General features: G+C 43.5%; 2 protein-coding genes across 11 annotated transcripts in view; one reads left to right on the top strand and one right to left on the bottom strand.

The window, feature by feature from the left end:
* The window catches only part of SULF1 (sulfatase 1), a 102,962-nt gene extending 83,109 nt beyond the window's left edge, over nucleotides 1-19,853 (top strand). For 5 of the 7 annotated variants that reach the window (XM_081874071.1, XM_081874074.1, XM_081874072.1 and 2 more), the window contains 9 exons: nucleotides 204-420; nucleotides 3,398-3,650; nucleotides 5,020-5,116; nucleotides 6,804-6,898; nucleotides 7,437-7,505; nucleotides 7,990-8,162; nucleotides 11,065-11,207; nucleotides 11,620-11,743; nucleotides 18,659-19,853. In XM_081874071.1, coding sequence (XP_081730197.1) covers nucleotides 204-420; nucleotides 3,398-3,650; nucleotides 5,020-5,116; nucleotides 6,804-6,898; nucleotides 7,437-7,505; nucleotides 7,990-8,162; nucleotides 11,065-11,207; nucleotides 11,620-11,743; nucleotides 18,659-19,452 — 1,965 coding nt within the window. In that variant the 3' untranslated portion in view covers nucleotides 19,453-19,853. Of the gene's footprint in view, nucleotides 1-203; nucleotides 421-3,397; nucleotides 3,651-5,019; nucleotides 5,117-6,803; nucleotides 6,899-7,436; nucleotides 7,506-7,989; nucleotides 8,163-11,064; nucleotides 11,208-11,619; nucleotides 11,744-13,930; nucleotides 13,965-18,658 lie in introns of all 7 variants that reach the window. The other 2 variants (XM_081874077.1, XM_081874076.1) reach the window with 2 other exon arrangements.
* Nucleotides 19,854-26,782: 6,929 nt separating this feature from the next.
* SLCO5A1 (solute carrier organic anion transporter family member 5A1) overlaps nucleotides 26,783-27,840 on the bottom strand; it is a 65,968-nt gene continuing 64,910 nt past the window's right edge. For all 4 annotated transcript variants that reach the window (XM_081874138.1, XM_081874136.1, XM_081874139.1 and 1 more), the window contains one exon: nucleotides 26,783-27,660. In XM_081874138.1, coding sequence (XP_081730264.1) covers nucleotides 27,203-27,660 — 458 coding nt within the window. In that variant the 3' untranslated portion in view covers nucleotides 26,783-27,202. The remainder of the gene's footprint in view (nucleotides 27,661-27,840) is intronic.

The following is a 27,840-nucleotide window of genomic DNA, read 5'->3' as shown; positions in this document are numbered from 1 at the left end:
GCCTTAGTTTGCCTACCCATGGTGTGATTCATTTGCATGTTATGCAAACACAGGTTTACCTGGAGTGTAAGGTAATATTTTGCAAGAATGCAAAAAGAAACTATCGACCACAAGGAAGGCATTGCCTGTTGTACTTCTCAAAATAAAAATGGAGGTTCGGAGAGATAAATTTAAGCAGCCTGTTCGTTGTCTTTTCCCTGCAGAAGTGGCAGTGCATCGAAGATGCGTCTGGCAAACTCCGCATTCACAAATGTAAAGCGTCCAGTGACATCCTTGCTATCAGAAAGAGAACGCGAAGCATTCACTCCCGGGGATACAGCAGCAAAGAAAATGACTGCGACTGCGGAGAAGCTGATTACCGGAGCAGTAGGACTCAAAGAAAAAATCAAAGAGCTTTTATGAGAAACCCCGGAATACAAAGTAGGTGACAGTATATTGAAGGCTTTCAGAAAGGTCAGAGACTTTAATTTGCTCCAGGTTTAGGCACCACACATCTTCCATCTGGGGAAACAAATCCTGCAAGTTCTCTGTGGGCTGAAAAAAAATTATGCCACTTAATATAAATCACTGCGGGCTGCATCTGGTAGAGTACCTTGCATTCAAAGAGTATGTGCATTGACTTTGGTGGTGTGCTCTAAGTATGACTTAGTCAGATATCACCTTGTGTGATTATTTGATCTAATAAACTGATAACTGTATGTATTAGTCACGAACTTCATTCAGCTCTGGCAGGGCCAGCCCTACCATTAGACACAGTGAGGTGGCCACCTCAGGCCATAGATGCTGTGTGATGTCCGCATCAGATCCCCCTGGCCGTTTGTACAGAGCTATTCCCTCCTTCCTCATCCAGTGTACTGGTGGAACGGCTTCTCACTGGCCTGGACTGCCTGTCCATCTTTCCTAATTGCCTTCTTCCAACGTTTCACAGACTGTGCTATTGAGAGAGGCCCCCTGGCAGAACAAGCAGTTTCAGATGCAACCAGTCACGCAACAGGCACAATTTGTTGCTTTGCTCAAGAGACATGTGCTGGTACCTCTGCTTCTGCCTTTCAGCATTCGTTAAAGTAGGCAGTGGGTAGGAGACAGGTGGAGCAGTAAGCAACCAATGACATGGGGTTGGAGCTATAGTCTGCCACATATATTGCTCTGAGCCCTCTGAGTCTAGAAAGTTGATGCCATTATACTTCAGGAATTCTAAGAAAATTTGTAATCGGCTTGCATCACTGCTGAAGGCTTCCAATGAACAACAGGGCTTCCAGTAAGGCTGCACATAGATATGCATTGTTTCGGCAGTGAGCTTGATGTGGAAACCTACCATAATTCTGGCAACCCTACAGTCTTCTCCTGTGGTTTGAGAGGGCAGGGAGCGTTAGAGTAGAAGTTGAATTTTTACAGCACTTACGGACTGGCTCTTTCATCGGTCACAAAGCCAGCCACTCCTTCAGAGAAGATTTTGAAGCGTGGTAAAGAAATAATAAGATAATAAGATTGGATTCACTATGCAAGGTGGGTCAGGTGGGGCAAAGAAGGCCGCTCACCTGAAGCATAAATTAGGAAGGGGCAACTAATCAGCTTTCAGGCCAGAGCCAACCAGGTAAGCAAGTTAAACCATAGAAGTAAATGTGGAGAAAGTACTATTTATCCCAAAGCGATTCCCACTCCCATCAGCTCCTGACTCTACAAACATTTTTTCCCCTTGAATTATTGCATTTATAAGTGCTGTCCCCACCCCCCCCGTCACCGCCATTTATCCTCACAACATCCTTGTGAGGTAGGTCAAGGTGAGAGTTGGTGTCTATCCCAGGAATCTTCATAGTCAAGTGAACTTTAGGTCTCCAAATCCTAGTCCAATTCTAACCACCACACCACTACGAAATCTGTCTGCTCTCAGTTTAATGGAGCGTTGTGTTTCTAGACTATTTTAAACAACATTGGTGAGCTTAGCCAGGTTTAAGTAGTACTTAAATATTTATATCTGAAGAAAAAGTTATTAGTATAGCTCAAAAGCTTGCTTCTAGTACATTTCTATAAAGGCTAGTAAAATATACCCAAGTAGATGTTCTGTATTCTTGTCCTACTGAGCAGCTATTTCTCATCTAGATGTATATATTTACTGAATGCATCCTTAATGCAAACTGCTTGCTGTCTTACACTTTTTTTTTTTACAAGATAAAAAGCTATGCTTATGAATGGCTTTCTGCTGGGCAGAAAACATCTAGAACAAACTATTTAGATCAACCTGGCAATGGCAATATTATCACTCAGCTCATCACTTTTTCCCAGCCCTAAATGCAGTTTAAATTGTTCAGCCATCTGTACACAAATTATTTGTCCCTGTTGTACTTTAATGCATCCAGATTTCTGTTAAAGCGAAATTCCTAGCTAGCTAGTTTCCAACACATGTTTCTGCAGTGCCCTCCAGTGGACTCCAATGTGAACTACTTATCATACTGAATCAAGTGCACATTTCTTATATTAGGGAGACAGACAAGGTACTATTTCCAGTAATCTACAAAGTGGCAATTCACTATGGTGGCTATGTAACCAACCAGAAAGCCTGTATTTTCCTACCAGGTGGAGTAGAGCATTTCACAACATAGCTACACTTGATGGGGGGTGGGCCAAGGAAGCGGCAGAGGGGTGGTAAAATAAAAACCTCACCTGACCAGAACATCACAGGCCTTGCTCACAATTACAGTGACCTCAATGTGAACATCTCATAAATCAGAGAAAGATAACCTGTTGTCCTATGAGTGTCGTTGAGCTCAACCGCCCCCCTCCCATCACCCCTGACCATTGGTCATGCTGGCTGCAGCTAATGGGAGTTGGAGTCCAGCAACATCTGGTGGGTTTCAGGTTTCCCATCGCTGTCTTAAAAGGACCATTTTTGTGCAAGATTATGCTGGTAAAGTTGCATTTCATATCCTCCCCGCTCCTAGGAACTTGCATTTCTCTTGTCTGACTCTGACAAATGGAACAGAATGAGAATGTAAATTAGGCTGTAGCAGTTCAGATTTTGGGAGAGGAAATGACATCGTCCTAATGCTTCTCTATTAAAATTAAAAACTCTCCAAGAATAGTGTCACAGTCCATTGTACTGTGTAGAGCAGAGGAATTTTTGAAAATTGCCTTGGGAGGGGTTTTTTGCCCTGGAAAGTTAGGTCCCATTTTATTTAAAGAAATGAAGTGTTCAGTGCAGGGTTAGGTATGGTCATGTCTGTTACATTGATTGCTTGGACCAAAGAGCTCTGTAGTGAAAATCATCATGAATGTACTATTTGCCCTCTCCCCAGTTACTCTGCATCAGTCCCCGGGTCTTGGTTCCTTCCCCTCTCTGTAAAGAGTGCACCGTGAGTAGTTGTCTAATCGACACTTCTGTGTTCTTTTACCAATGTAGAATACAAACCGCGGTTTGTTCACACGCGCCAGACTCGTTCCCTGTCTGTGGAATTTGAAGGGGAAATATATGATATCAACCTGGAGGAGGAAGAACTGCATATCCTCCAACCCAAAAGCATTGTTAAGCGGCATGGAGGTTATAGTGAAGAGGAGGAGGGCCAATCAGAAGATACTGCTGGTGGTGACAAAGCGATGTTAGCCGATGGAACCAACGCAGTCGGCCAGCCAGACTCTGTCCGAGTAACTCATAAGTAAGAATGCTTTTGCCACAGCTGACTATGGTGAAGTCAGAGGAGCCAAGTAAATGAGCATAGATACATTGGGATTGATGGATGGATAAGGGAGATAGTGGATTAAGGGTAGTGAGGCTAGGAGCGGCCGCTAGACTGGTGACTGGGAGTGGCCACCAAGACCATATAACAACAGTCCTGAAAGACCTGCATTGGCTCCCAGTACGTTTCTGAGCACAATTCAAAGTGTTGGTGCTGACCTTTAAAGCCCTAAATGGCCTCGGTCCAGTATACCTGAAGGAGCGTCTCCACCCCCATTGTTCAGCCCAGACACTGAGGTCCAGCTCCGAGGGCCTTCTGGCAGTTCCCTTACTGTGAGAAGTGAAGTTGCAGGGAACCAGGCAGAGGGCCTTCTCGGTAGTGGCACCCGCCCTGTGGAACGCCCTCCCATCAGATGTCAAGGAAATAAACAACTATCTGACTTTTAGAAGACATCTGAAGGCAGCCCTGTTTAGGGAAGTTTTAAATGTTTGATTTTTTATCATGTTTTTAATATTCTGTTGGGAGCCGCCCAGACTGCTTAGGGAAAGCCAGCCAGATGGGTGGGATATAAATCATTATCATCATCATTATAAAGGCAAGGGCAAGGAAGTTGTGATTAATGTGGAAACTAGTCTGATTATTATTTATTAAATCCTATACTACCCTTCATCCGAGGATCATTGGGGAGAGCATTCCTCAGATGCCGAGCCAACATAGAGCAGGCCCATTCTCCAGACCTGTTGCCACCCTACAAACCTCTCAATAATACCTGCAGGAATAAAAAGGTCTTTAGCAACTGGCAAACAAAGCCAGGAAGGAAGGAGCTAGCTACACTTCACAGGGGAAGCTGTTCCATAATGTGCCTGTAGCCAACCGTAGCCATTGAGGAGGTTCCAACCAAGCTGTGTCCTTCTGCCCTAGGCAGGAAGCAGAGCAAGTACTTGCCCACTTTGATTGTTATGAGATGCTGGAACTACCGTAGTACAGTGGTACCTCGGGATACATACGCTTCAGGTTACGTACGCTTCAGGTTACAGACTCCACTAACCCAGAAATATTACCTCAGGTTAAGAACTTTGCTTCAGGATGAGAACAGAAATTGTGCTCCGGCAGCGCAGTGGCAGCAGGAGGCCCCATTAGCTAAAGTGGTGCTTCAGGTTAAGAACAGTTTCAGGTTAAGTACAGACCTCCGGAACAAATTAAGTACTTAACCTGAGGTACCACTGTAAAAGTAATTTATAGTGGTTTTTTTACTCTGTGGATTCAGAGGATTTAGGCTGCATGTACCCAAGATCTCTCTCCCCTACACATCACCCCTATTTTCTTTTATCCATTTTTCCACTTAAAGGTGTTTTATTCTTCCGAATGACTCTATTCACTGTGAGAGGGAACTATACCAATCAGCCAGAGCCTGGAAAGACCACAAAGCCTACATTGACAAAGAGGTTTGAAGTCATTTTCCTTTATTAACCGCCTATGCTGGTATCTTACCAAAATGCAAATCTCACAAAATATACCAGTGAGTGAAGGATCGCAATCAGAACTGGGTGATTTAGGTTCAGATCTCTGCTTGGCCATAAACATGGGGTGGCTGTGCTTGGATATAATGCTAAACCACAGTTTAGTGCTAAACCACAGTTTAGCATTACATGAATGAGCCTTGCTCTTCTGAGATCTTCCCCCCGTGGCCGGCAACCATGAGAAAATCAGAAGCAATTGCTTCTGTTTTCAAATAACCATGGTTAATGTGAACCTGGACAAACTGTGATTAGTCTCAACTATGGTTTTAAGGCAGAAATAGCTAGTGTGATACCTTCCAGATGTTGGATTACAACTCCCATCATCCCTGACCATTAGCCATGCTGGCCGGCACTGATGGGAGGAGTGAGCCAACAAATTATGGAAAGTAGCATGTTGACTCCCCCTGGTTTAGGGAAACAAGCCATCTTTAAACCATGGTATCTGATTCTGGCTCATGTATCTAAACCACAGTTAAGATGAGCCACAATTCTAGGTTTGTGCTCAGCAGCAAGCTTTGTGACTCCTTCAGGGGATGGGGAGAGGAATGTGTGTGAGGCTGACTTGGGCACAGAAAACTACCGTATTTTTCGTCCTATAGGGCGCACCGGCCCATAGGACACACCTCGTTTTTTGGGGTGGGGAATGAATAAAAAAAATTTATTCCCCCCCCCCCAGCCGCGGCTGCTGCCCCAAGCCTTGCGCGCCTGGTGGGAGCTCCTGCCGGGTGCGCAAGGCTTGCAGACACTCGCCCGAAGCACGGGGAGCCCTCCGGAGGGCTCCCTGTGCTTCGGGCAACAGGCTGCCGCCCCAAGCCTCGCGCGCCCGGCGGGAGCTCCTGCCGGGCGCGCAAGGCTTGCAGACACTCGCCCGAAGCACGGGGAGCCCTCCGGAGGGCTCCCTGTGCTTCGGGCAACAGGCTGCCACCCCAAGCCTTGCACTTGGCGGGAGCTCCTGCCGGGCGCGGAAGGCTTGCAGACACTTGCCCGAGGCACGGGGAGCCCTCCGGAGGGCTCCCTGTGCTTCGGGCAACAGGCTGCCGCCCCAAGCCTTGCGCGCTCAGCGGGAGCTCCTGCCGGGCGCGCAAGGCTTGCGGACACTCGCCGGGGCTGCAGGCTGCTGCCAGCAAGCCTTGTGAGCCCGCGGGAACTCCCGCCGGGCTTGCAAGGCTTGCAGATAGCTTCCTGAAGCCTGGAGAGCGAGAGGGGTCGGTGCGCACCGATGCCTCTCGCTCTCCAGGCTTCAGCGAATGCCTGCATTCGCCCCATAGGACACACACACATTTCCCCTTCATTTTTGGAGGGGAAAAGGTGCGTCCTATGGGGCGAAAAATACGGTAAGTTCAGTATGATATTTGAATAAAAACTAAGTTCAGTATGATATTTGAATAATATCACTATGTGGACTTGAACAAATAATAATTTCTTGGTGTCAGTTCACCAAGTGGTAAAAACCGGCTATCATTGTTGATGCAATGTGCGAGATTTATCCAATGATGAATAGAAAAATAGTATTATGACCATTGGCAATACTCAGTGTCTGTTAGTAGCAATGTTTTGCTGCACTGATAAGTATTGAATGAAATTCTTATTAAACCTGCAACTAACTTTGCAGATTGAGGCTCTCCAAGATAAAATTAAGAATTTAAGAGAAGTGAGAGGACATCTAAAAAGACGAAAACCTGAGGACTGTGACTGTAGCAAAAAAAGGTAAGGGCATTTCTTTTTCTCATCTGCATAATTCCAGGTGGAAAATCAATGTATATGGGGGAACAGATAATAACTCCCAAGGTTTGGTTTTCTGGTTACAATGGGATAAAGCATAAAGACAGCAGTCATACATTTTGGCCAAACTTCAGGTGTGTTTTCATCTGGTTCTTCTTGAAATGCTGCTTCTATGGAGTGCCACATAGAACAGTAATTTGCGTTTCTGAAATAAATTTTAAATAAGTGATCCTACTGGAGTTTTAGAAGCAAAATTTTGGACTATATAGTATCTGAGTATTTCATTTGGTTAAGGTTAAAATTGATTGTTTCATGGCCTTTGGGTAAAGAATATACTGAAATCTTTTACATTATATATAAAGATATAAAGAGTTTGAACATTTTTACCAAGAGTTATATTTATTTAAAAGCTAGTGGTGTAATCTCTGTACAAATATTTAAGGAATGAAACTAATAGCCACACTCCCATTTTTAAGTGCTGGTTTTCCACGAAGCCTCATTTTGTCATAACATTTCGTTACAGCTATTACAATAAGGAAAAGGGGGTTAAAGGTCAAGAAAAGCTTAAGACAAGTCACCTTCATCCATTCAAGTAAGCCCCTCTTTCTTTCTTTCTTTCTTTCTTTCTTTCTTTCTTAGAAGCTATGTATTATTGTTTGTTAATATTATTTATATTTGTGTACGTCATTGGCTGTTTGGCTATAAGATTGCCTTGTCAAAGTTATTTTTAGCCATATGGTACAGATATGTAATTTATTGACCATATAAACTCCCGCTTTGCACAGCCCTGATACAAATAACTCTGGTGTGGGCCATCTGCATGTAAATTAGTGCATGTAGCAAAAACGTTTAAGCATTACTCTCTGCCATATGAGTCACAGCTCAGGGAAGAGGATTTCGGCAGCAAGCACAGTTGGGAGGTGACCTTTAAAATCAGTCCTGAAACAATCCACTTCTTCCCTCCAGCTGCTAAGCATGTTGATTTGCTTATATGAGAACTCCAGTCTATTGTAGGGGCTTGATGAAAACTGTTAGGATTAAGCCTTTGTTTATGAAATATTCTTGAATCTGACTAGGGAAGCTGCCCAAGAGGTAGATGGTAAACTTCAGCTCTTCAAAGAGAACCGGAGGAGAAGGAAAGAAAGGAAAGGGAAAAAGCGCCAGAAAAAAGGAGACGAATGCAGCCTTCCTGGACTCACTTGTTTTACGCATGATAACAACCATTGGCAGACTGCACCATTCTGGAACTGTGAGAACCACTTTCGTTTCTGGGGTTCGGGGTCGGTGTGATCTCTTGCAGCCTTGGGAGATTTATATATACTTTTGGTGTGTTTTTTTTTGAATTATTTATTTTAAATACAACTGGAATTGAATTTAAATTGTATTTAAAACTGGATTTTAACGAGTTTAATATTTTTAAAGGGTTTTTCCCTTAATGCCAAAAAGGAAATAGAAATTGGAATACAGGCACATTCAAATTTCTAATGAGGTTATGGGACCACAGAGCATGCACAATAGTTGTTGTTACTATAGGATTCTGGTGTCCTGGAGATACCACTTTCTGTCTCATCTGAATCATTCATTGGGCCCACTGATGGCTTACTCCTCTTTTAAGTTGTGTACCTTACCTGTCTGCGTTCATTAATTTGACCTGTTCACACATTATGAACCTGCCCAGTAGAATCATTCCTGAATGGTTCTAGGTGTAGCCAGACCAATTCTCTGCTAACTTACTCAGAAGTCCCACTGAGCACAGTGGTGCTTGTTCCCAAATAATTGTGCATGGAATTGCAGCCGTAGTCTTCAAGTACATGGTCTTCCCACACATGTATAGATAAAGAGAGAGCAATATTAAAAAGGAGAAGCAACACCAGGTTGGGGGTGTGGAGGAAGAAGAGAAGAGGCAAGTCTCCCAACTGGTGAAGAATGGAAACCATATTCTTAAACTGAAAGCATAAAATGAAGTGTGCTTTGATCTAAAATCTTCCACAGGGGCAATAGATTATGGTGGCAATTTCCTCTAAAGAAAGCATTGCCTTTGAGGTTGTAAATATTCAAGAGTAAGATTTTGGGCTGTATCCAGTGAAAAACATCCTGTTAACACAAGACTTCCACCTGCTCTGCAGTGGGACTTCCTCTCTCCACACATCACCATGTCCTGCCCCACCTCTCTTCTGGGGGAAAGGAAGTCCCATTGCATAGGCGTAGGTCCTTGCACTAAGAGGTTGACTTCACTGGATACAATTTAATGTTTGTGTCGGTGTCAGTGTTGCCTTCCCACCATCAACCGTAAACACGTGTATAACTGGGTTGTTCACTGTGTTACATACAGCCAACATTTCTTATTGTTAAAATAAGTTTTTTATTGGAGTGCCAGGATCACTTAAGCGATTATTTATTCCAGAATCCTGAATATTTATGAAAGAGCATATAATTCATGAAAATAAGTTTTTTAATTACTGTAAATGTGGGATATTTTCTAACCGCCATTTTTTATTCAGGGTTAAAAGATGTGATCCAATGAAGCACTTTTTAGTCCCTTTGATTTTAATGGGAGATATTTAAGCATAGTGTTTTTCCCATTCTCCTTAAACCAGTGGCCCTTAAAAAATGCTTAATGTGGATGGGGTCACCTGTAAACTGTAGAGACATTCTGTCGTCTTCTTTTTTCTTGCGCAAAAAGCATTTTTTCAAACCTTGAACTTCAGAACTTACATTTATGGTTGTGTAATGCAGTTGTTGTTGTTTTTAAAGAAAATTGTGAAAATGAATTTAAAATTAATGGTCCTGAACCAGAGATCTTGTGTGCGGCAGCAGCAGTGCAAAGATGCTCCCTATGAAGCAGATGGTTGGTGCTGTAAAGTTTAAAAGTTAAGTGGGAGATGCTTGGGCTCTGTGCCTCCCCGAGAGATGAGCAGTGCTGTCGGAATTACCATTGCCTACCCAGGGCACATGAGGTGCTGAAATACAGCACTATATGTGTGCACTTCCAGGTGCTGGATGCAGTCATGTTTCCGAAAGTGCGTCCTCCCTAAAAGAGGGCACGTGTTGCAGTGAAACCTGGAGACTGACCTCCTGGTTGTGGGTGGGTATATTGGACAGCCACAACACCTGATTGGTAGATCCCTCATTGCTGGGTTTAATCTGGCCAATGGGGAGCAGTCTAAACGGATTGAGGGACCTATATATACCTATGCACGTGACCCTCTTTCAGCTCGTGCATCAGAACACCTGCCCACCTCTCCCTATTTAGGGCATTTTGCGATTGAGCTTGCTATGCATTTGTGTGTTGTTTGTCGTTGGGACAGTGGCACGGCAGGAATTTTCCCCACTTGGCTGATTGGCTGTTGCCATTTGGGTTTTGCCTGCTGCGTAGCAAATCGTCACAACTTGTAAGGTTGCGGATAGGGATGGGAGAACGGTCTCGCCATCCCTATGTGAAGGGTATTCTGTTAAAGGAATCCAGGGACTCAACTTGGTTTGGTCAACCCCCGAGAGGGGGTTGTGCCCGTGCCTGAGTCCAGGGGAGCATCTGGGGAGTGAACATCGTCTGTTCCCGGGCTTTCCACCTACCTCAGGTATTCACCCTTGGCTGACCTATGATAGAGCTCTGGGTCAGTGCTACCTGCAAGGGTGCAGGGAGCTAGTCGAACCAGAGCCTATGCAACCACTCACCTTCTGTAATCAATAAAGTTGTGGCCTAAATTCTGCCAAAAACCAAAACTAAAATTTGAGTCAAATGTGTGTTTATTTAGGGGGGGAAGTCTCTGGGTCTGAACACGCAAACCATTTTCCTTTAACACATGGAAGACTGCATCCAGAGAGATGGTTGCACTATGCATAATTTTGTTGTTGTCATCCATCTGTCTCGGGAGACAATGGAGCAGTGCGCCTTTGGGCCTGAAATCAAGCTCTTGGAAGCTTGCAGCACCTGCTGTGGCTGTAGAGACCAATACGGGAGAGATGTGTTTTGTTGCAGCTGGGGCAGATGAAGGCGTCTGGTTGGGTTGTTTCAGGTGTACCATGGCGTTTTCTTCTCTCTCTGCTCCTCCCAGCAGTCATTCCTCCTCTGGTCACGGCTAACTGCCTTTCCTGGATTGAATATGTGCTTCCTTAATACTGATTAAGTTTTTCCCCCCTTTCCCCAACAGTGGGATCGTTTTGTGCTTGTACAAGCTCAAACAATAACACTTACTGGTGCTTACGAACATTAAATGAAACACATAACTTCCTCTTCTGTGAGTTTGCTACAGGATTCCTGGAGTATTTTGACATGAACACAGACCCCTACCAGGTAAATGTGTGTTTAATGTCTGCCCCTCCCATTACGCTTCATTTAAGCTCCATCTTTGTTGTCTTTTTGACACCTCTTTAAAGGCCTTCAATTCTCAACAAGCCTTTTAAGTGGAGATCCTTATCCCAGTTTCCATCTGTAGTGGATTAAAAATTGTTTTTATTGTTAATTACTTTGGGATGTTTCATGGGAAAATGAAACTCTCCCAGCCCTACCTAGAGATGCTGGGGTTTGAATCTGGGACCTGCTGCGCATGCAAAGCTGCATGCTTTTACCACTGAGCTATGGTGGTTCCCGAAAGCTTGGCTTACATGTAAGCGTATAGACTTCAGTCATTTGAGTATTGCACCCTTTGCAGTTGCAGACACTCATAACATTTCTTTCCCCCCTTTCCCCTCCCACCCGTGTCTAGCTGACAAATACAGTACACACTGTAGAAAGAGGCACCTTGAACCAGCTACACATACAGCTAATGGAGCTACGAAGTTGTCAAGGTTATAAGCAGTGCAATCCAAGACCCAAGGGGCTTGACACAGGTAATAACAAATGATGCTTAACACTGGGTTGTTAATGTTGTTGTTGTTTCTGTCCCTGCACCCTTAATGACTACAAGGAATGGTTAAAGTGGTCTGTGAAACACCTAGAGAAATAATGGTTTTAAGCATAATCAGAATGGGGTATTTACAATATGTTTAGCCATTTAGACGTGATTTGCAGCTGAAGAATATATGACACCTCGCTGTACACAGATATTACAGGAAAACTGCATAATAATTACAAAAGCAGGCATTATTTACCATGCTGCATGTATACATGATTTCTTCTTTTTGTTAGCCTGACATCTCCCCTGCCCTCTCAATGCAAGGAGTCAGCCTGGGAAATGTGAAGCAATAATGAAGAAGGCATTGCCTTTGAACATTGCAAACTTACTCCCTCTTCTCTGAATAACTCCACTTGCCCTCCAAAACACATCTGGAAAGGTTTATTCTATGCAGCCTTGTGCTCAGATTCTTCTTTTCACTGTACCAATGAACTGCTCTATTAGGACATGAAGTTTTGAGTCCTTAAAGGGTGTGTGTGTGTGTTCATTTTATGCATCTTCTCCGTTGTCACTCAAAATATTAGTAGAAACCAATCTTACAGCCCTCTCTTCACCAGGTATTATTCCCTTGGGCCTGGGAGAAGGCCTGAGGTCACCATCTGCTTTTATATCTACTTGTCCAATACTTATATTGGGTTGCCAATAGAACAAATGAGAATTTGTCCTGGGATTGGGCCCACCAAGGGGCATCAAACCCCACTGAGAAAGTACATAGCTGTGTCCCCTGTGTTTAGCTCTCCATTTTCCCTGGAAAAATAAGGAATTATATTACTCTTCTGTAATCTGAAGCCTGTAAAGTGATTAGGGGTTGTGGGCCGTGTTCCAGGGAAATCTTTCTCTAAAATTTTGCAATAATAATAATAATTCCTGTTACCAGGAATATGCAGTTCCTCAGGGTTCAGTTTAATCCTCTATGCTGTTTAACATCTACATGAAACAGCTGATTGCGGTTATCTGGAGTTTTGGAGTATGTTATCAGCAATATCCCAGTGACACACAGCTCTACTACTCCTTTACATCTGCAGGTAAGGCCAGTGGATGTGCTGGACCGTTGTCTTGCCTCAGTAGTGGACTGGATGAGAGCCAACTGATGCTCAGTCCAGTTACTAAGGCACCGTTAAGTGGGCAGTTTTCTAGACTGGGTGGATGAGAGGTTGCCTGCTCTTAATGGGGTTACACTCCCTCTGAATGAGCAGGTATGTAGCTTGGGGGTACTGCTGGATCCTTTGCTGTCACTTTGAGGCTCAGGTGGCCTCAGTGGCACAGAATGCCTTCCGTCAGCCCAGCTGTGCCCCTCTCTGGACAGGGATCGCTTTTGTCGCCTATGCACTGGTAACCTCTAGGTTAGGTTATTGCAACACATTATACGCAGGGCTGCCTCTGAAGACAGTTCAGACACTTCAGATGGTACAGAATTCAGCAGCTAGGTTGCTCACCGGGGCAAGACAGTTTGAACATATTGCACCAATCCTGACCTGACTGCACTGGCTGCCAATTACTTTCCAAATGTTGGTTTGGAAGTATAAATCATTAAATGGCTCAGGATCGCAATACCTCAAGGACTGCCTCTCTCCATATGAACCCACCCGGACTCTGCAATTATCACCTGAGACGCTTCTTTGTGTGCCTCCTCCACAAGAGGTCTGGAGGATGGCAACGTGAGAATGGGTTTTTTCTTTGGTGGCTTCCCATTTGTGGAACGTTTCTCTATAACCAGGCCTTTGGCTGATTAAAATTCTATGGCCTTTTAAATGTGTTTGTGGGAGTGGGTTATTGCTTTGTTATTGCTTTATTATGCATTTTGTGTTCTCATTTTGTATTTTTGTTGTTGTGAACCGCCCTTTTATCTTCAGAAGAATGGCGATATAAAAATTTAATTAATAAAATAATAATAATAATATGTAACATTTCCCGTTTCTTACAATTTTATCACTTCTTCTATTTTTTGATTTATTTAGTACACTCCCTACCAGGTATCTTTGTTGGACTGTCGCTTTACCTAATTATAACACGATAAATTTCTTTTTAGGAGGTAGATGCTGTGCATGGAAAGCTACATTATGAATGATTTTTACCAAATCTAAACACTAACAAAAGTTACTCTTGTATTTTCCTATATCAGGAAATAAAGATGGAGGAAGCTATGATCCACACAGGTATCCACACTTTATTATTCTCCTCAGCAGCTTCTTTCCAAATAATTGCATGACCTGGTCCATTTCGACTAATGCCTGTATCCCGCACATTGCGTAGCTTTTGCTGCATGCAAGCGCTAATGATGTTCTGCACCTGGCCACTGGTTTTTACATCTTCCACTGTACATTTAACTTTGCTCACACTGAGACTTCATGCAGCTCATTTTACATTAGTCCTGCTTTAGGAAATTCACTCATCATCCTTGTACGGGGGGCTGGGGGTGAGTGGAAGGCACGGCATAGTTCTCTGGAAGTACTGTATGTTGTTTCATGTGACAATAGCATTGCTCGTGTTCATTGATGCACATGGGGGGGGGAATGAGACTGCACCCACTGGTCCCACAACTTCTACATATTTAGCAAACGTATGGAAGGCATTTCATGCATGTGCAGACATATCTGCAGAAGGCGTCTTCATGCAATTAGGAACCTTGGGACAAGGAGTCTCACCTATACATAAGTGTCAGGCCCAGAGTCGGCACGGTCAGACAAAAGCTGGGGCCGCCAGGAATGGCAGCAGTTGCTGGCATCACTTTACACCATTAAGCAAATTGCATACAGCCACTCACCACTTCTGTCCCAAGAATACGGCGCTTGAGTATAAATATATATATAAAAGTAAAAAGGAACCCCTCACTGCTGCCTGGCACACTTACTTGGGGACACCCCCAGGGTGGTCTGGAGGTCCGTGACCACCAGAATATTTCACCTGCCATCAGCCTTGTGCATGAATGCTGAACACATGGACACCAAGGGCACAACCAGTGGGTGCAATCTTGCTCCCTCTCAAGCCATTCGGTTTATACAAAGGGGAGTTCATTCAAATCTTTTGTCACTTTTTTAAAATGTATGCCATTCAAATCTTGATTGTTTATAATGACTGAACTGGAAGTAGAAGAGAAAAAGCAAAGTGGGATTCAAAAACGATGTTTATTGATCCAACAAGTTTTGGATATCATAGGGTAAGAAAAGAAGAAACAGCACATCTAAATGTTGGATATTTGTTTCTCTAAATTTCCATGAAGATGGTCCAAATACATTGGGTCAATATTTTATCTCTTGATTATGCCAGTTACTTTTTGCTTCTACTTGCCATTCTTTCTTGAGGTTCCCATTTCTGATGCATTTTTCAATGATGGAAGCATTTTTGTTGTTGTTATTTTGGTCTTTTCAGAATGTTTCATTATAAATACAGTGGTGCCTCGCAAGACGAAATTAATTCGTTCCGCAAGTTTTTTCTTCTTGCGAGTTTTTCTTCTTGCGAAGCACGGTTTCCCATAGGAATGCATTGAAAATCAATTAATGCGTTCCTAGGGAGACCGCCTTCAGACTAGGTCCGGGGACAGTCTTTCCCCGGACCTCTTCTGAAGGCTGGGGGGGGGGAGGACTTTTCTCCCCACCGCCAGGCTTCAGAACAGCCTTCTGAAGGCTGGCGGTGCGAAGAAAAGCCCTTCTCCCGCCGCCAGCCTTCAGAAGAGTTCCTGCAGGGCTGCCTAGGCTGCGAATAGCAGCCTGCTGCCCCGCGCGAGGGACGCTCTGAAGCAGAGCGCCCCTCGCCCGGGGCAGACATCTGCAGCTTGGGGAGCCCTGCCGGACTTCCCCACAGGGCTCTCCAAGCTGCGGATAGCAGCCTGCTGACCCGCACGAGGGGCGCTCTTAAGCAGAGCGCCCCTCGGGTGGGGCAGACATCTGCAGCTTGGGGAGCCCTGCCGGACTTCCCCACAGGGCTCTCCAAGCTGCGGATAGCAGCCTGCTGCCCCGCACGAGGGGCGCTCTTAAGCAGAGCGCCCCTCGGGCGGGGCAGACATCTGCAGCTTGGGGAGCCCTGCCGGACTTCCCCACAGGGCTCTCCAAGCTGCGGATAGCAGCCTGCTGCCCCGCACGAGGGGCGCTCTTAAGCAGAGCGCCCCTCGGGCGGGGCAGACATCTGCAGCTTGGGGAGCCCTGCCGGACTTCCCCACAGGGCTCTCCAAGCTGCGGATAGCAGCCTGCTGCCCCGCACGAGGGGCGCTCTTAAGCAGAGCGCCCCTCGCCCGGGGCAGACATCTGCAGCTTCTGGAGCCCTGACTTCCCCACAGGGCTCTCCAAGCTGCGGATAGCAGCCTGCTGCCCCGCATGAGGGGCAGACATCTGCAGCTTGGGGAGCCCTGCCGGACTTCCCCACAGGGCTCTCCAAGCTGCGGATAGCAGCCTGCTGCCCCGCACGAGGGGCGCTCTTAAGCAGAGCGCCCCTCGGGCGGGGCAGACATCTGCAGCTTGGGGAGCCCTGCCGGACTTCCCCACAGGGCTCTCCAAGCTGCGGATAGCAGCCTGCTGCCCCGCACGAGGGGCGCTCTTAAGCAGAGCGCCCCTCGGGCGGGGCAGACATCTGCAGCTTGGGGAGCCCTGCCGGACTTCCCCACAGGGCTCTCCAAGCTGCGGATAGCAGCCTGCTGCCCCGCACAAGGGGCGCTCTTAAGCAGAGCGCCCCTTTGGCGGGGCAGACATCTGCAGCTTGGGGAGCCCTGCCGGACTTCCCCACAGGGCTCTCCAAGCTGCGGATAGCAGCCTGCTGCCCCGCACGAGGGGCGCTCTTAAGCAGAGCGCCCCTCGGGTGGGGCAGACATCTGCAGCTTGGGGAGCCCTGCCGGACTTCCCCACAGGGCTCTCCAAGCTGCGGATAGCAGCCTGCTGCCCCGCACGAGGGGCGCTCTTAAGCAGAGTGCCCCTCGCGCGCGGCAGACATTCACAGCTTGGGGAGCCCTGCGGGGAACTCTTCTGAAGGCTGGAGGCGGGAGAAGGGCTTTTCTTCCCACCGCCAGCCTTCAGAACAGCCTTCTGAATGTTGGCGGTGGGGAGGAAAAACCCTCCTCCCACCGCAAGCCCCGGGAAGAGAGGAGAAGCTGCGCGCCTTCTCCTCTGTTCCCGGACCTCCCACCGGACCTCCCGCCTTCAGGACAGGTCCGGGAACAGAGGGGAAGGTGCGCAGCTTCTCCTCTCTTCCCGGGGCTTGCGGTGGGAGGAGGGTTCCCCGCTGTCCCCGGAGATTTCCCTATGGACTTTCGTTTTGCGAAGCAAGCCCATAGGGAAATTCGTCTTGCGAAGCCGCTAAAAATCGGAAAACCCTTTCGTCTTGCGGGTTTTTCGTTTAGCGAGGCATTCGTCTTGCGGGGCACCACTGTACACTTATCTTCTTGCTATTGTCAGCAGCAACGAAGCTGATACGGCAATTAAAAATACTTCAGCTCTGCATGTCATATCCCATACAATTGCATAATTGTTGACTTTTAACTCCCCTTATGAATTGGTATTTTGTAAAGTTATGAGTATGTAGGTACTGGCTTTCAAGATTTGGACCTTGATCAGGATGTTCAGACACTTAGGGCATTTTCACAAGTGATACAAAAAATGTGTTTTTGCATTTCCTGAATCTGTAACCCAAGTGAAAAGTTGAATTGTCACGTATGTAGTCTGAAAGCACCTCATACCGTAGCATTGTTGAAGCCATGGAGATTTGGACATAATCAGAGCCTGGCTAGAAGACCTGTTGGGTAATATGTACTTGAGTGAATCTTCAGAGATGAGGAACCCTGAGAATACTCAAGACTGTTAGAAAAACTTCAGGAACTTCAGACTGTTAGAAAAACTTCAGACTGTTAGAAACTTCAGACTGTTAGAAACTTCAGACTGAAACTTCAGACTGTTAGAAAAACTTCAGGAAGACATTGGGCCTTATTACATTTGTTTTGAATCAGTAAACTTGAATAATTGTTTATTTACCTGAGGTAGAGTAAAAGATGGCAACAGAAGAGACCTTTGGTGCATGGATACCTTACTCTTGTTCTTCAGTAGCCTCTCATTGGCTGCATAGCCCTCATAATTCTGTAGTTGACTTTGCCATTATTGTATAGGACAAACATTTGTTTCCCTTTTGTTATGTGTATGTTGATTCCCTGGGTATCCTCAATGAAGTGTTCTCAGTAATATTTCTACTGTCTAAATCCACAGGCTTACTTGTGATATACTAGAAGCACCAGTGTTTTCTTATATTGCATTATGGCACCCCCCCCCTTTTCTGATACCACATCGTTGCCATCTTTTTAAAGATGAAAATGTACAGTAACTTGGCTATGCACAACAGTTTAGAAACAGTAGTAGGTCATGAAGCATCTTATTGGAACCACAATGTCGTCATAAGTATTTTACTTCATTACTTTATTATTATTGATAGAGTTGGAAAACAAGCAAGGTTCATTGATCCCATATGCACACATTGGATGGTATTCAATGCTGGTCCTACTCAGAGTAGACCCATTGAAGATAGTAAACACAACTAACTTAAATTCATTAATTTCAGTGGGTCTGCTGTCCATAGAACTTAGTTGAATACCACTCCTGCTTTGATTGTGGGCTGCTTCTGACTCATTTTCTCGATTATTGCTACTTGGATCAAAGTGCCTTTTCCCCATCTATAAGTAAAATATGGGGTGTTTCACTGTGGGTGTCCCCACACTTTCTTTAAAAGAAAAAATGTGTGATCTTTATCTTTTTCCATAACCAATCGACGTGCTGCAGTTATGAAAAAAAGGAGCTACTGAACTGAGTCAGGACAGTGGTAGCAAACACAAGCAATACTGAACTTTAGTCTAATTACAGTTTCATTTCTTCTCTTTTAGCAGAGGACAGTTATGGCACGGATGGGAAGGCTAAGTTACCCATCTTCATGGAAAATGTCAACTGGCAAGGACTGGAAGATTTGTACAGTGTGAATGAAAGTTTATATGAAGCCAGAAATGACTACAGACTTAGTCCTAACGACTGGACAAATTACTTGAAGGATGTAGATAGAATCTTTGCACTGCTGAACAGTTACTCTGAGCAAAATGGAAAAGCAAAGACTCAGGCTACTTATGCCAGTGGGTACTTGGATGAATCATCCACACCATTTGCCTTGCTAGATATGAGCTCTGCTGAATCAGACGAAGGTTCAAGTTGGTTGACAGCCCAAGAGGCCCAGCCTATTATGCCTACAGATTTTGGGACTCTGGCTTTGAGCGCTATTATGTTAAGCCAGGAGAGCAAACCTGAATTAAGCAATGATATTCCTGCAAACGTGAGTCCAAACCTACCACACTGGAATAGTCACCAAGCCGACGCGTGGCTGGAGACCAAAGAACCAGTTCGTATTGAAACGGATTTCAGTGGGAATGACTTGACAGAGCTTGAGTCTAGCCATAGCTTCACCTTACAACCCAGTAACATTCTTCAGAAAGACTCAGCCCAAGACAGTGACTCTGCAGAAGATATTTTTGAAGAGCAAATCTATCTTCCCATGAATGCAGGGGCAATCCACCAGTTCATCATGGAGCATAAAACTGAGAGGGCGTTGAAAAAAAGGGAACATTTTCCAAATGCTTCACAGCGTCTAAGTGTAGAAGGCAGTGCCTCATCTCCACTCTCCTCAGATTAGATTGTGGTAAACCACACATTCTTTCTTCTTTATTAATTAGTTGGCAAATAGTAGTAGTTATGACAACTGACATTCCAAATTTTGCTACTGTTAACTTTTTTTAGCAAAATGAGACCTTGATATGTGCTCTGCATACACATACACAAACTCTTAAAGTGTAACTGAAGGAGCCAGAGTTCCAGTGTTAAAAAGAAAGTCACATTGCAGTGATACCCTGATTTTCTGCAGTATAAAGGCATCTGCAAATTAGTCTTTTGAGTCATTTGTCTTCTTGTTACGCAAATGGCTCACCACAAATGAATGTTTCTGTCCACTTAAGCTCCCTGAATCATGGTGTTTTTTTTAATTAACCACTGAAATTTCATACTGATAAAGAGTAAAATTATATTGCACTTTTATAATTTGTGTGCCATAGCCTTTATTAATCTGGTACATGTTCTTAGTTTTGCTAAATAGTGTGTAATTGCAACAAAATAAAGTAAGTTGGTAGCATAAGCAATATGCAGCATGGATTATGAAAACCAATTATCTGAACATTGAGCAGAAAGCAATGTTTGGTTTTAAGCTCAAATTGATTTTATGGTAATTTTTCCTCAGAAAGAAGCAGCTAACAAAAGATGTAATAGAGAAGGAGTTATATTTTCAGATTTCAATGTATAAGGAAACTAATAAGTAATTAAGGTTTTCAAATTTTCGATTTCTTTTGCTTGAAAGGAAGCTTAATTTTCATTAGGCAAAGACAAGCCTTGATGTGCTCGGAAACTACTCAGATAAGTTTTAGAGTTTCGAATGGGGGAGGCTAATCTGTGGTCTGCCATATGTTACTGGACTCCAACTCTCGTCAGTCCCAGCCAACATGGCCAAGGGTCAGAGATGTTGTGTGGTGAAGTCCAAATCTGGAGGCCATGGGTCAGCTACCTCTGTTTGTAACTGAACTCTCATCCAAAGAAGGGGACTGGTATATGCAAAAATGTGCCTATACAAATACAGTGGTGCCTCGCAAGACGAAATTAATCCGTTCCGTGAGGCTCTTCGTATAGCGGTTTTTTCGTCTTGCGAAGCAAGCCCATTGACAGCTTAGCGGATTAGCGCTATTAGCGGTTTAGCAGCTTTTAGCGGATTAGCTGATAAGCGGCTTAGCAGATCAGCTGATAAGCGGCTTATCAGCAGATCAGCTGATAAGCGGCTTAGCGGCTTAGGAAAAGGGGGGAAAAAGGGGGAAACCCGCAGGAACTCGCAAGACATTTCGTCTTGCGAAGCAAGCCTATAGGGAAATTCATTTTGCGAAGTGCCTCCAAAACGGAAAACCCTTTCGTCTAGCGGGTTTTCCGTCTTGCGAGGCACCACTGTATGCCATTGGCAGTGTTTCATACCAGCATGTTCAGTAAGCATTTTTTAGGAAGGGTATTGTGGAGAGTCACTCAGATTTTTACTCATCCCAATGGAAGACTACACAACTGTGAGGCCTTCTCTCTATGTAGTCATATGAATGCTGGATTATAGCCATACGTCTTAATGCAGAGGCTTCTCAAACACAGGAAATCTCCAAGGAATAGTGGAATAGACAAGGGCTTCTCCAGTGACTTCCAAAAGACGGAAAAGCACCATCTTCCATACGACCCACGTTACTTAATGGATTGGACTGCTTTAGAACAAAACAGTTGAATGCAAAAATTGGTAGCCATAGATTTAGAAGACGCGGAAGGTGCGTAACTGCAGACAAACTCTTGAGTATAAGTTTGTTGCTTGATGTTGCCAAACATTTTTAGAGGTTCTTTTGAACCACAACATTTGAATTATAAAATAGAGCAAAGTGGTATTTCTGTGTTATTTGATCTATAGGAGAGTACATGTCTTTATGTGTGGTAATGGAAATAGGATTTAAAACTATTTGTTTTAAATAACACAGGTTAAAATTGACAATTGCGTGTTCCTGGTGCTCAGTAGGCTTTCTAATAATTTTCAGGAAAAGCTTGTGATGGACTCTGTAAAGTTGTTGACATTAACTAGGTGTTTAATCATGTGTGTGTCACGAGCGGAATGACCGAACAAACGTATTTATGGGCATGAATGATGCTGTTTGTATATAGAGTGTCCATTATTAGACTTTAAACTGTGTTCTTGTAAAAAAAAATTATATATTCTGCAATACTTTTATAGAACAATTCTGACTTCGGTGAAGTCTAGAAGCAATATTTCTTGAAATAAAGAGTTCCTGTACCTGTTTCATAGTAAAAAAAAAAAAAATTGAGTGAAACCAAAGATTCATAAGGCTAACGTAGCAAATGTTTCCATACTTTCAAACATCAATTACTGAAGACAAAGTATTAATTAAGTAAACTTTACATTGGTGTTGAGGTAAGCTAATAGTGAAGACCACTCACTATGCTCAGTTGTGAGTTGGACACTTTTACTATATGTTTATGGGCAATAGTTACACAGTAATAGTATAAAGTATTATGAAATCTCTGAAAACATCTACTGATGACAAGGTAGGTTCAGAATTGGGATTCCGGCTTATATTCCAGGATAGCCAACCAAAATCTTTAAATTTGAAAATTAATAGGTTTATGCAGAGTTGAGTTAATTCTATGTGGGACTTCTAAATAACCGTTCAGTGCTTCTATAGAATCCTAGTTGGATAGAACGATAAAAACAACTAGTTTCGATTGTGGTAGAAAAGTCTGCCACTATATAGGACACTTCTTTCACAGGCCTCAGAAGGCAGGAAATTGTTTGGTGTTCCTTCCCAGCCATTGGATGTCACTGTGACACTGCTGAACAGCCTGCTCTGCTGCAATACACACACAGCCTCTGCAAATATGTGGGCATCTTCCCTAATATTTTTAAATAGTCAAAACCACCAGCATAATGAAGTCTGGTGGCCCTGATCTCTGCATTTTATAAACTAGTAGGTTGGGTGGTGTTTTGTTTTGTTTTGTTTTTTGTCATTTAGGTAACAGTTCCACATTGCACCTACTGATGACAGAAATTTATGTGGAGTTTAATCGGCTCAGCAAAGGGGGGGGGGACTCATTAAAATTGAGTTTCACATTTTGTAATGCATCAGTTCCTGAACAAGCACAATTCCCAAAAACAACATTTACATCCTGTTACAGAGGAGACTTCTGCACCAATCAACTTCACTAGATGAGAGCACATAGCTATAATTTAGATGGGCAGATGAAAGCAATGCGGTGGGGAGTGGCATCTGTACTTTACTCATTTGACAACAATTAATTATACATAATTCCATGTGGTAAGGGGCTGGAGGAGGAACTCCCCCCCCCCAAAAAAAATAGAGCCTTTATAATAGCTAGAAATTTTTATCACTAACTCCTTACTGTTCTGTATATTGCTTAGACTTTGCCATTCTAGAGAAGGGAGTAGGGAACCTGTGGCTCACCACATGTCGTGCCTCCCATCTGCCCCATCAGTCTCAGTGGGCACCAGCCAGCCACCCCCCACCTACTGCTCCATCCTGCGACCGAGATCCCCAAACCCACACATTCAAGGTTGAGCATGTACAGCAACAAAACACACTGAGAAGCCATTTTTATTTCAAAATGTTGACGTATCCAAGGGGTTCACTTGCAAAGAGATGTTTACAACAAATTTTGCCCATAATGTTTATTTTACAGGAACTTGCACATAGGTTTGGAAAACTCTTATTTGTTCCATGGCCGTCTTAGTAAAAATCTTCACTAAAAAGAAACCTACTGTATCCATCAAATTGCATTTTTGTTACCACAGGCACAATAGCTAAACACTTTCCCGTTGGACACACTAAAAAAACAAACCATTTATGCAGTATAATCTTTTTAACTAGCTTGCTCCCTTGATTAATACCATATATTTCTTTTCAGGAACACGGTTTAGCACTACGGAAATGGGTCTCAATGAGTCCAAGTGAAGCTTATTGCCCCTTCCCCATGTTTCATTTTTAAAGAGTTTTGATTTAGCATTACAATTTAGTTTAAGCCAGGAATCTTGGGTTTGAAGCACCATAATCCATGGTTTGTAGTCATCTTATGATGAAACTGCAGAATTTAAAAATGAAACAAGGGGAGGAGAGGGGCACACCATTGCATGCAAGTTACAACCAGTGGCAATGTCCCTTTTGCCTGGAAGAGAGAGAAGTAGCCAAGTATTTTAAAAGCTAACAGCGATTGAAAATTGCATATTTTTGAAGTATTTCTAGTTAAGTTAATCCCTGCAATTTTCCTCTCAGGTAGAATTACTACATATTTCCAGTAAACCTCAAACATATGTGGTTACTGCACAGCTTTGCTAACTGCTCTGTTCTGCAGGAGAGTACTACCTTTTTTAAAGTTCAGAAGCCAAAAGGCATAGTTTGTCTGTCTCCACTGACACTATCACCATGTTCATTCAGTATTAACCTGACCAAATGATTGTGGGGGCTATTTAGAAGGACTACCAAGTGACCAATATATGTGTATATTTATGTCTGCCACAGAAACCTTGAAAACTTGCCTATCACATCTGTTTAGCAAAACTGAAGCACAGTGTCTTTACTATCCTTTTCCTGAAAGTTACATTTTCAGATCAGCAGAGAATGAGTAACAGTCAATTCTTCATGCCTAAAGTACCTAAAGATATTGGTTTAAATTTTGTACTACTTCAGGCAAGCAACCAACATGTGGAGCAGAAGTGTGCGCCCAACCTACCAATAATTATGTGCACTTTTGTAGACAACAATGAGAATTTCAGAAGGCAAGCACATGCAGCTATTTAAACTTGTATGAAATATTCTCATGCCAGAGAAAGAATTACTTCATCACATTAGCACCAGGGCAGTATGTATCTAGTTCAAAAAGTAATCCAGTTGCATCTTTCATTATTTTCTCTACTAAAAGGGGGTGGGGAGCTTTGGAAGTATATAGTCACAGCACTCCTAGACCAAGTCCTGGCCTTACACCCTGTGATTTATGACAATGTATTGCAGGATACAAGAGTAGTAACACACACTATAAATACATAAATGACACAATGATCTGAAATTAATAAGCTCAGACTAATGCAGTACGTTGGAGGCAACTTTGGATAACATTTCAGATTTCAAGGGTGTAAAACCAACACTGATAATTGTAGATAGAAGAAGAATTTGAGGCAATATTAGGTTTGTATAAATATGCTTAATGCTACAACTATAAACATGTATTTACATTAATATTTATGGCTGTCTACTTCCATTTACACTATATACAATGTTATCAAAATATTTAGAACTTAAAACACTGTTGGAGGGGGGGCTCCCCTAAAAGAGTTGTCCCCCTTCTTCCACATCTGAAAGGGGTGGCATCAAAGAAGACCAATAAAAGAACAGTAATGTGAAGCAATTAAGCAATTAAGTTGTATGACCAGACCTCCTGCTACCGCTTTCAACAATCACAGTGACAGTGAAGGTCTCTTGAGCATGAATCTTCACAGACATGCACACCACTTGGAAAATGCTGACTGAAGAGCAATTTACCCTTTGACTTGAAACCTGCATTTTTAGGGCTACTGCTAGTTCATATGCAACCCTGGCCCCCATCAAACCACAAAATCAGGAGCCAGCTTCATGAACACGAGTGCCTCCTTCTCAACTTTTCAGAACCACAGTGCCACTGATAATCCATTGCCAGCACTAACTATGCTTCCACGTTACATGTTCATCAACGCAAACTGGGTTTTGAAGATCCGCACTGCATATGCACACTGCCATAGCAACCACTAGCATCGTTTATATGCGCATTACCTCACATGCTTCTCACTTTCTCTCACAGTATTTCCCTTAATGCTTTCTTCTGCTAGAAATGTGGCCTGAAACATTTGTCCTTTTCATATTTCCTCTTCGAAATGCCTAGAACCTCTGACAACTGCATCTGCAAAGTGGGATTACGACATCCCACTGCATGCACAGAATTCCCTGTACAGCTCTTTAACTGCAAGAAGGAAAACCATCACAACAGAAATCCTTCATGACTTCAAATACCTTGATACAATACACAGCACAGCCTGTGGTACTTCCAAGACATAAACGACAATCTCAGCGAACACTCGGAAGCCTTTTTCATTTCACTGGGAATATACTACATAGACTATCTGGGAATTACATCCCCACAAAAACGAATGCATAACAAAAGAAATTTGATAAATTTAAATCGAACAAAACAAGAAAACCTGGAACTTTGGATCAAACTATATACAACACTTAGCTGTGTGATTCTTTCCATCAACAGTTTAAAAATATATAAAGTTTTTTAAAAAAACAAGTTAAATGGAGGAAGAGCAGGCACAGCTGCTTAACTTTTCCTTCTTGCTATATGCCCACTCAGAAATCCACTACCCTTCCAAGCTGTTGCCCCACCTATCAGGAAAAGACAAGAGGGAGAACAGCATGAGAGAAGCTGAAGGGTGTAATCTTTGAGTAAAGATGGGAAAGCATTAGGCATCTTGTCCTAGTGACAATGCTCTAATCTAGACTACCTCTGGTTAGTTGGCACACAAAAAACCACCCAACTGTAAGATGGAAGAATCACACAACTATTCTATATGTAGCTTTTGAAATCTCTGCTTCTCCATACCTTGGAACCTATGTACACATGTATCCTCTAACACTGCAGCAAGGGGAGATCAGCTCTGGCTGTCCTACAGCCATGCATCACTTGCCCAACAATTCACCCTTGGGGAATTGGAAAGAATTCAGTGCGCGTTACAGCAGGCCACATGGCAAAACAGGCATTGAATTGCACTATCACATACTCAGAATGACACTTAGTGCATGATGAGATATGTGAATGGCGATCTGTTCATTTGACAAAATAAGCAAACCACTGTGCAATTCTACCAGCTTTAATTAGCGTAAGATTCTTCTCAAATTGCCACAACCCCAAAAGGTGATCCTTTTTGTGTGTGTCCATTCATTCTAAGATAGCTTAGGTGTGGAATTGGTGAAAGCAGTATTAGAGTATCTGTGGCAGATTATCTCCTTGTTGCAAGAATATACAAAAACCGAGCTGCTCTTTATGCACATATTTTAAACACTTTAATATTACTACGGATTAATACTAAAATTACTGGTGGTTATAATTCTCTGCGCTAAACTAAAAAATACTACATCATCATGCTAGAATTAAATGAATTGAACAGGTTCAAACTACTATGCCTTAGAATTTCAGACCATACCCAGTGTATTTAACTGTTCTATGGTTTCAAGTACTCTTTATTTAAAATATAACAAAAATGCCCTCTTTTCTAATTCAGATGATTTGAGAAATTTGGAGGGAAAATAGATACACAGAACAAAAAAGTTATCCAATCCAAGTTGCATAGCTGAGACTGGTTTTAGTTGTGCTTTGAAACAGAAGTCAAAATAAATACTTACTCCTCCCCAGTCCAGGAGTTGTGGATGCATTACCTTACTTGTTTTGTAACTTTGGATATTCATTTCTGTCAATCTTGAGTTCTGCCTTTTTTAACACTTGCCTGGAACTTGGGGATTGAACAGACACAGCTAAAATACTTACAAACATGTTTTAAAACTCCCTTCCCAAAAAGGGAAGAAAGAGCTACCTGGGTTGTTTTGAGGTTTCCAGCCCTCAGATAGGTCATGGCTCTGTGCATTAAGCTTTGTTGGTTTGTTATCTGTTGCAGATCAGGTTAAGAAAAAGAAGGCACGGGTGTTTCCAAAGGCCCCATACTTAAAAACTGACCAACAAACCAAATTTGAGGTTACCAAAAGGCTCTATATCTCAGGAGTGGGTACTTCTGAAGCCTTTTCATCTGGGGCATTTATTGCTTCTGTAAGGGGGCCAGGATAGGTCTGCGCTATGTAATGCATCCCTAGTGACGGACCAGCATCTTCAGTATGTTCGCCTTGAGAGCTAAAAGTGGGGCAGGATCTAGTCCGTGCATAGTTTTGCTGAGCTCCGGTGTTCCCCACCACCTCACTCACTGTGTTGATAGATGAGCCCCTCCACATTTGCCTTTGCAGCTTCTCTTCTTTGTATTTAATGGAGTACCAGGCAAGGAAAATGAACAGGAATCCAACACATTTTAGGCCAGCAGCCAGACCAAAGTAGACGAAACGAAACGACGTCACATCGTATTCCCAACATGAGCCTTGCACACCACACTCCTGTTGCCACAGCATGCAGGTCGTGTCAATGACAGCTCCAAAATAAATTGGAGTGGGAATGTATGCTGAAATAAATGGGAAGATTAAGATTAATTGACTCCCAGATTAAAACAGTTAATATACGATTGCATAATAAAACCGGTTTGCTTTGCAAAGGCCAAAATACTTTGCAAAGAACTACACATACCTAAAGTTTAAGAAGGGGCAAAAGATCTTGTGGATGATATTTACCAATAAGTGGGTTC

This window comes from Podarcis erhardii (assembly GCF_964252035.2).
Source record: "Podarcis erhardii genome assembly, chromosome: 8".
In the NCBI taxonomy this organism is placed as follows: domain Eukaryota; kingdom Metazoa; phylum Chordata; class Lepidosauria; order Squamata; family Lacertidae; genus Podarcis; species Podarcis erhardii.
This window is presented reverse-complemented; position numbering and strand designations above follow the sequence as displayed.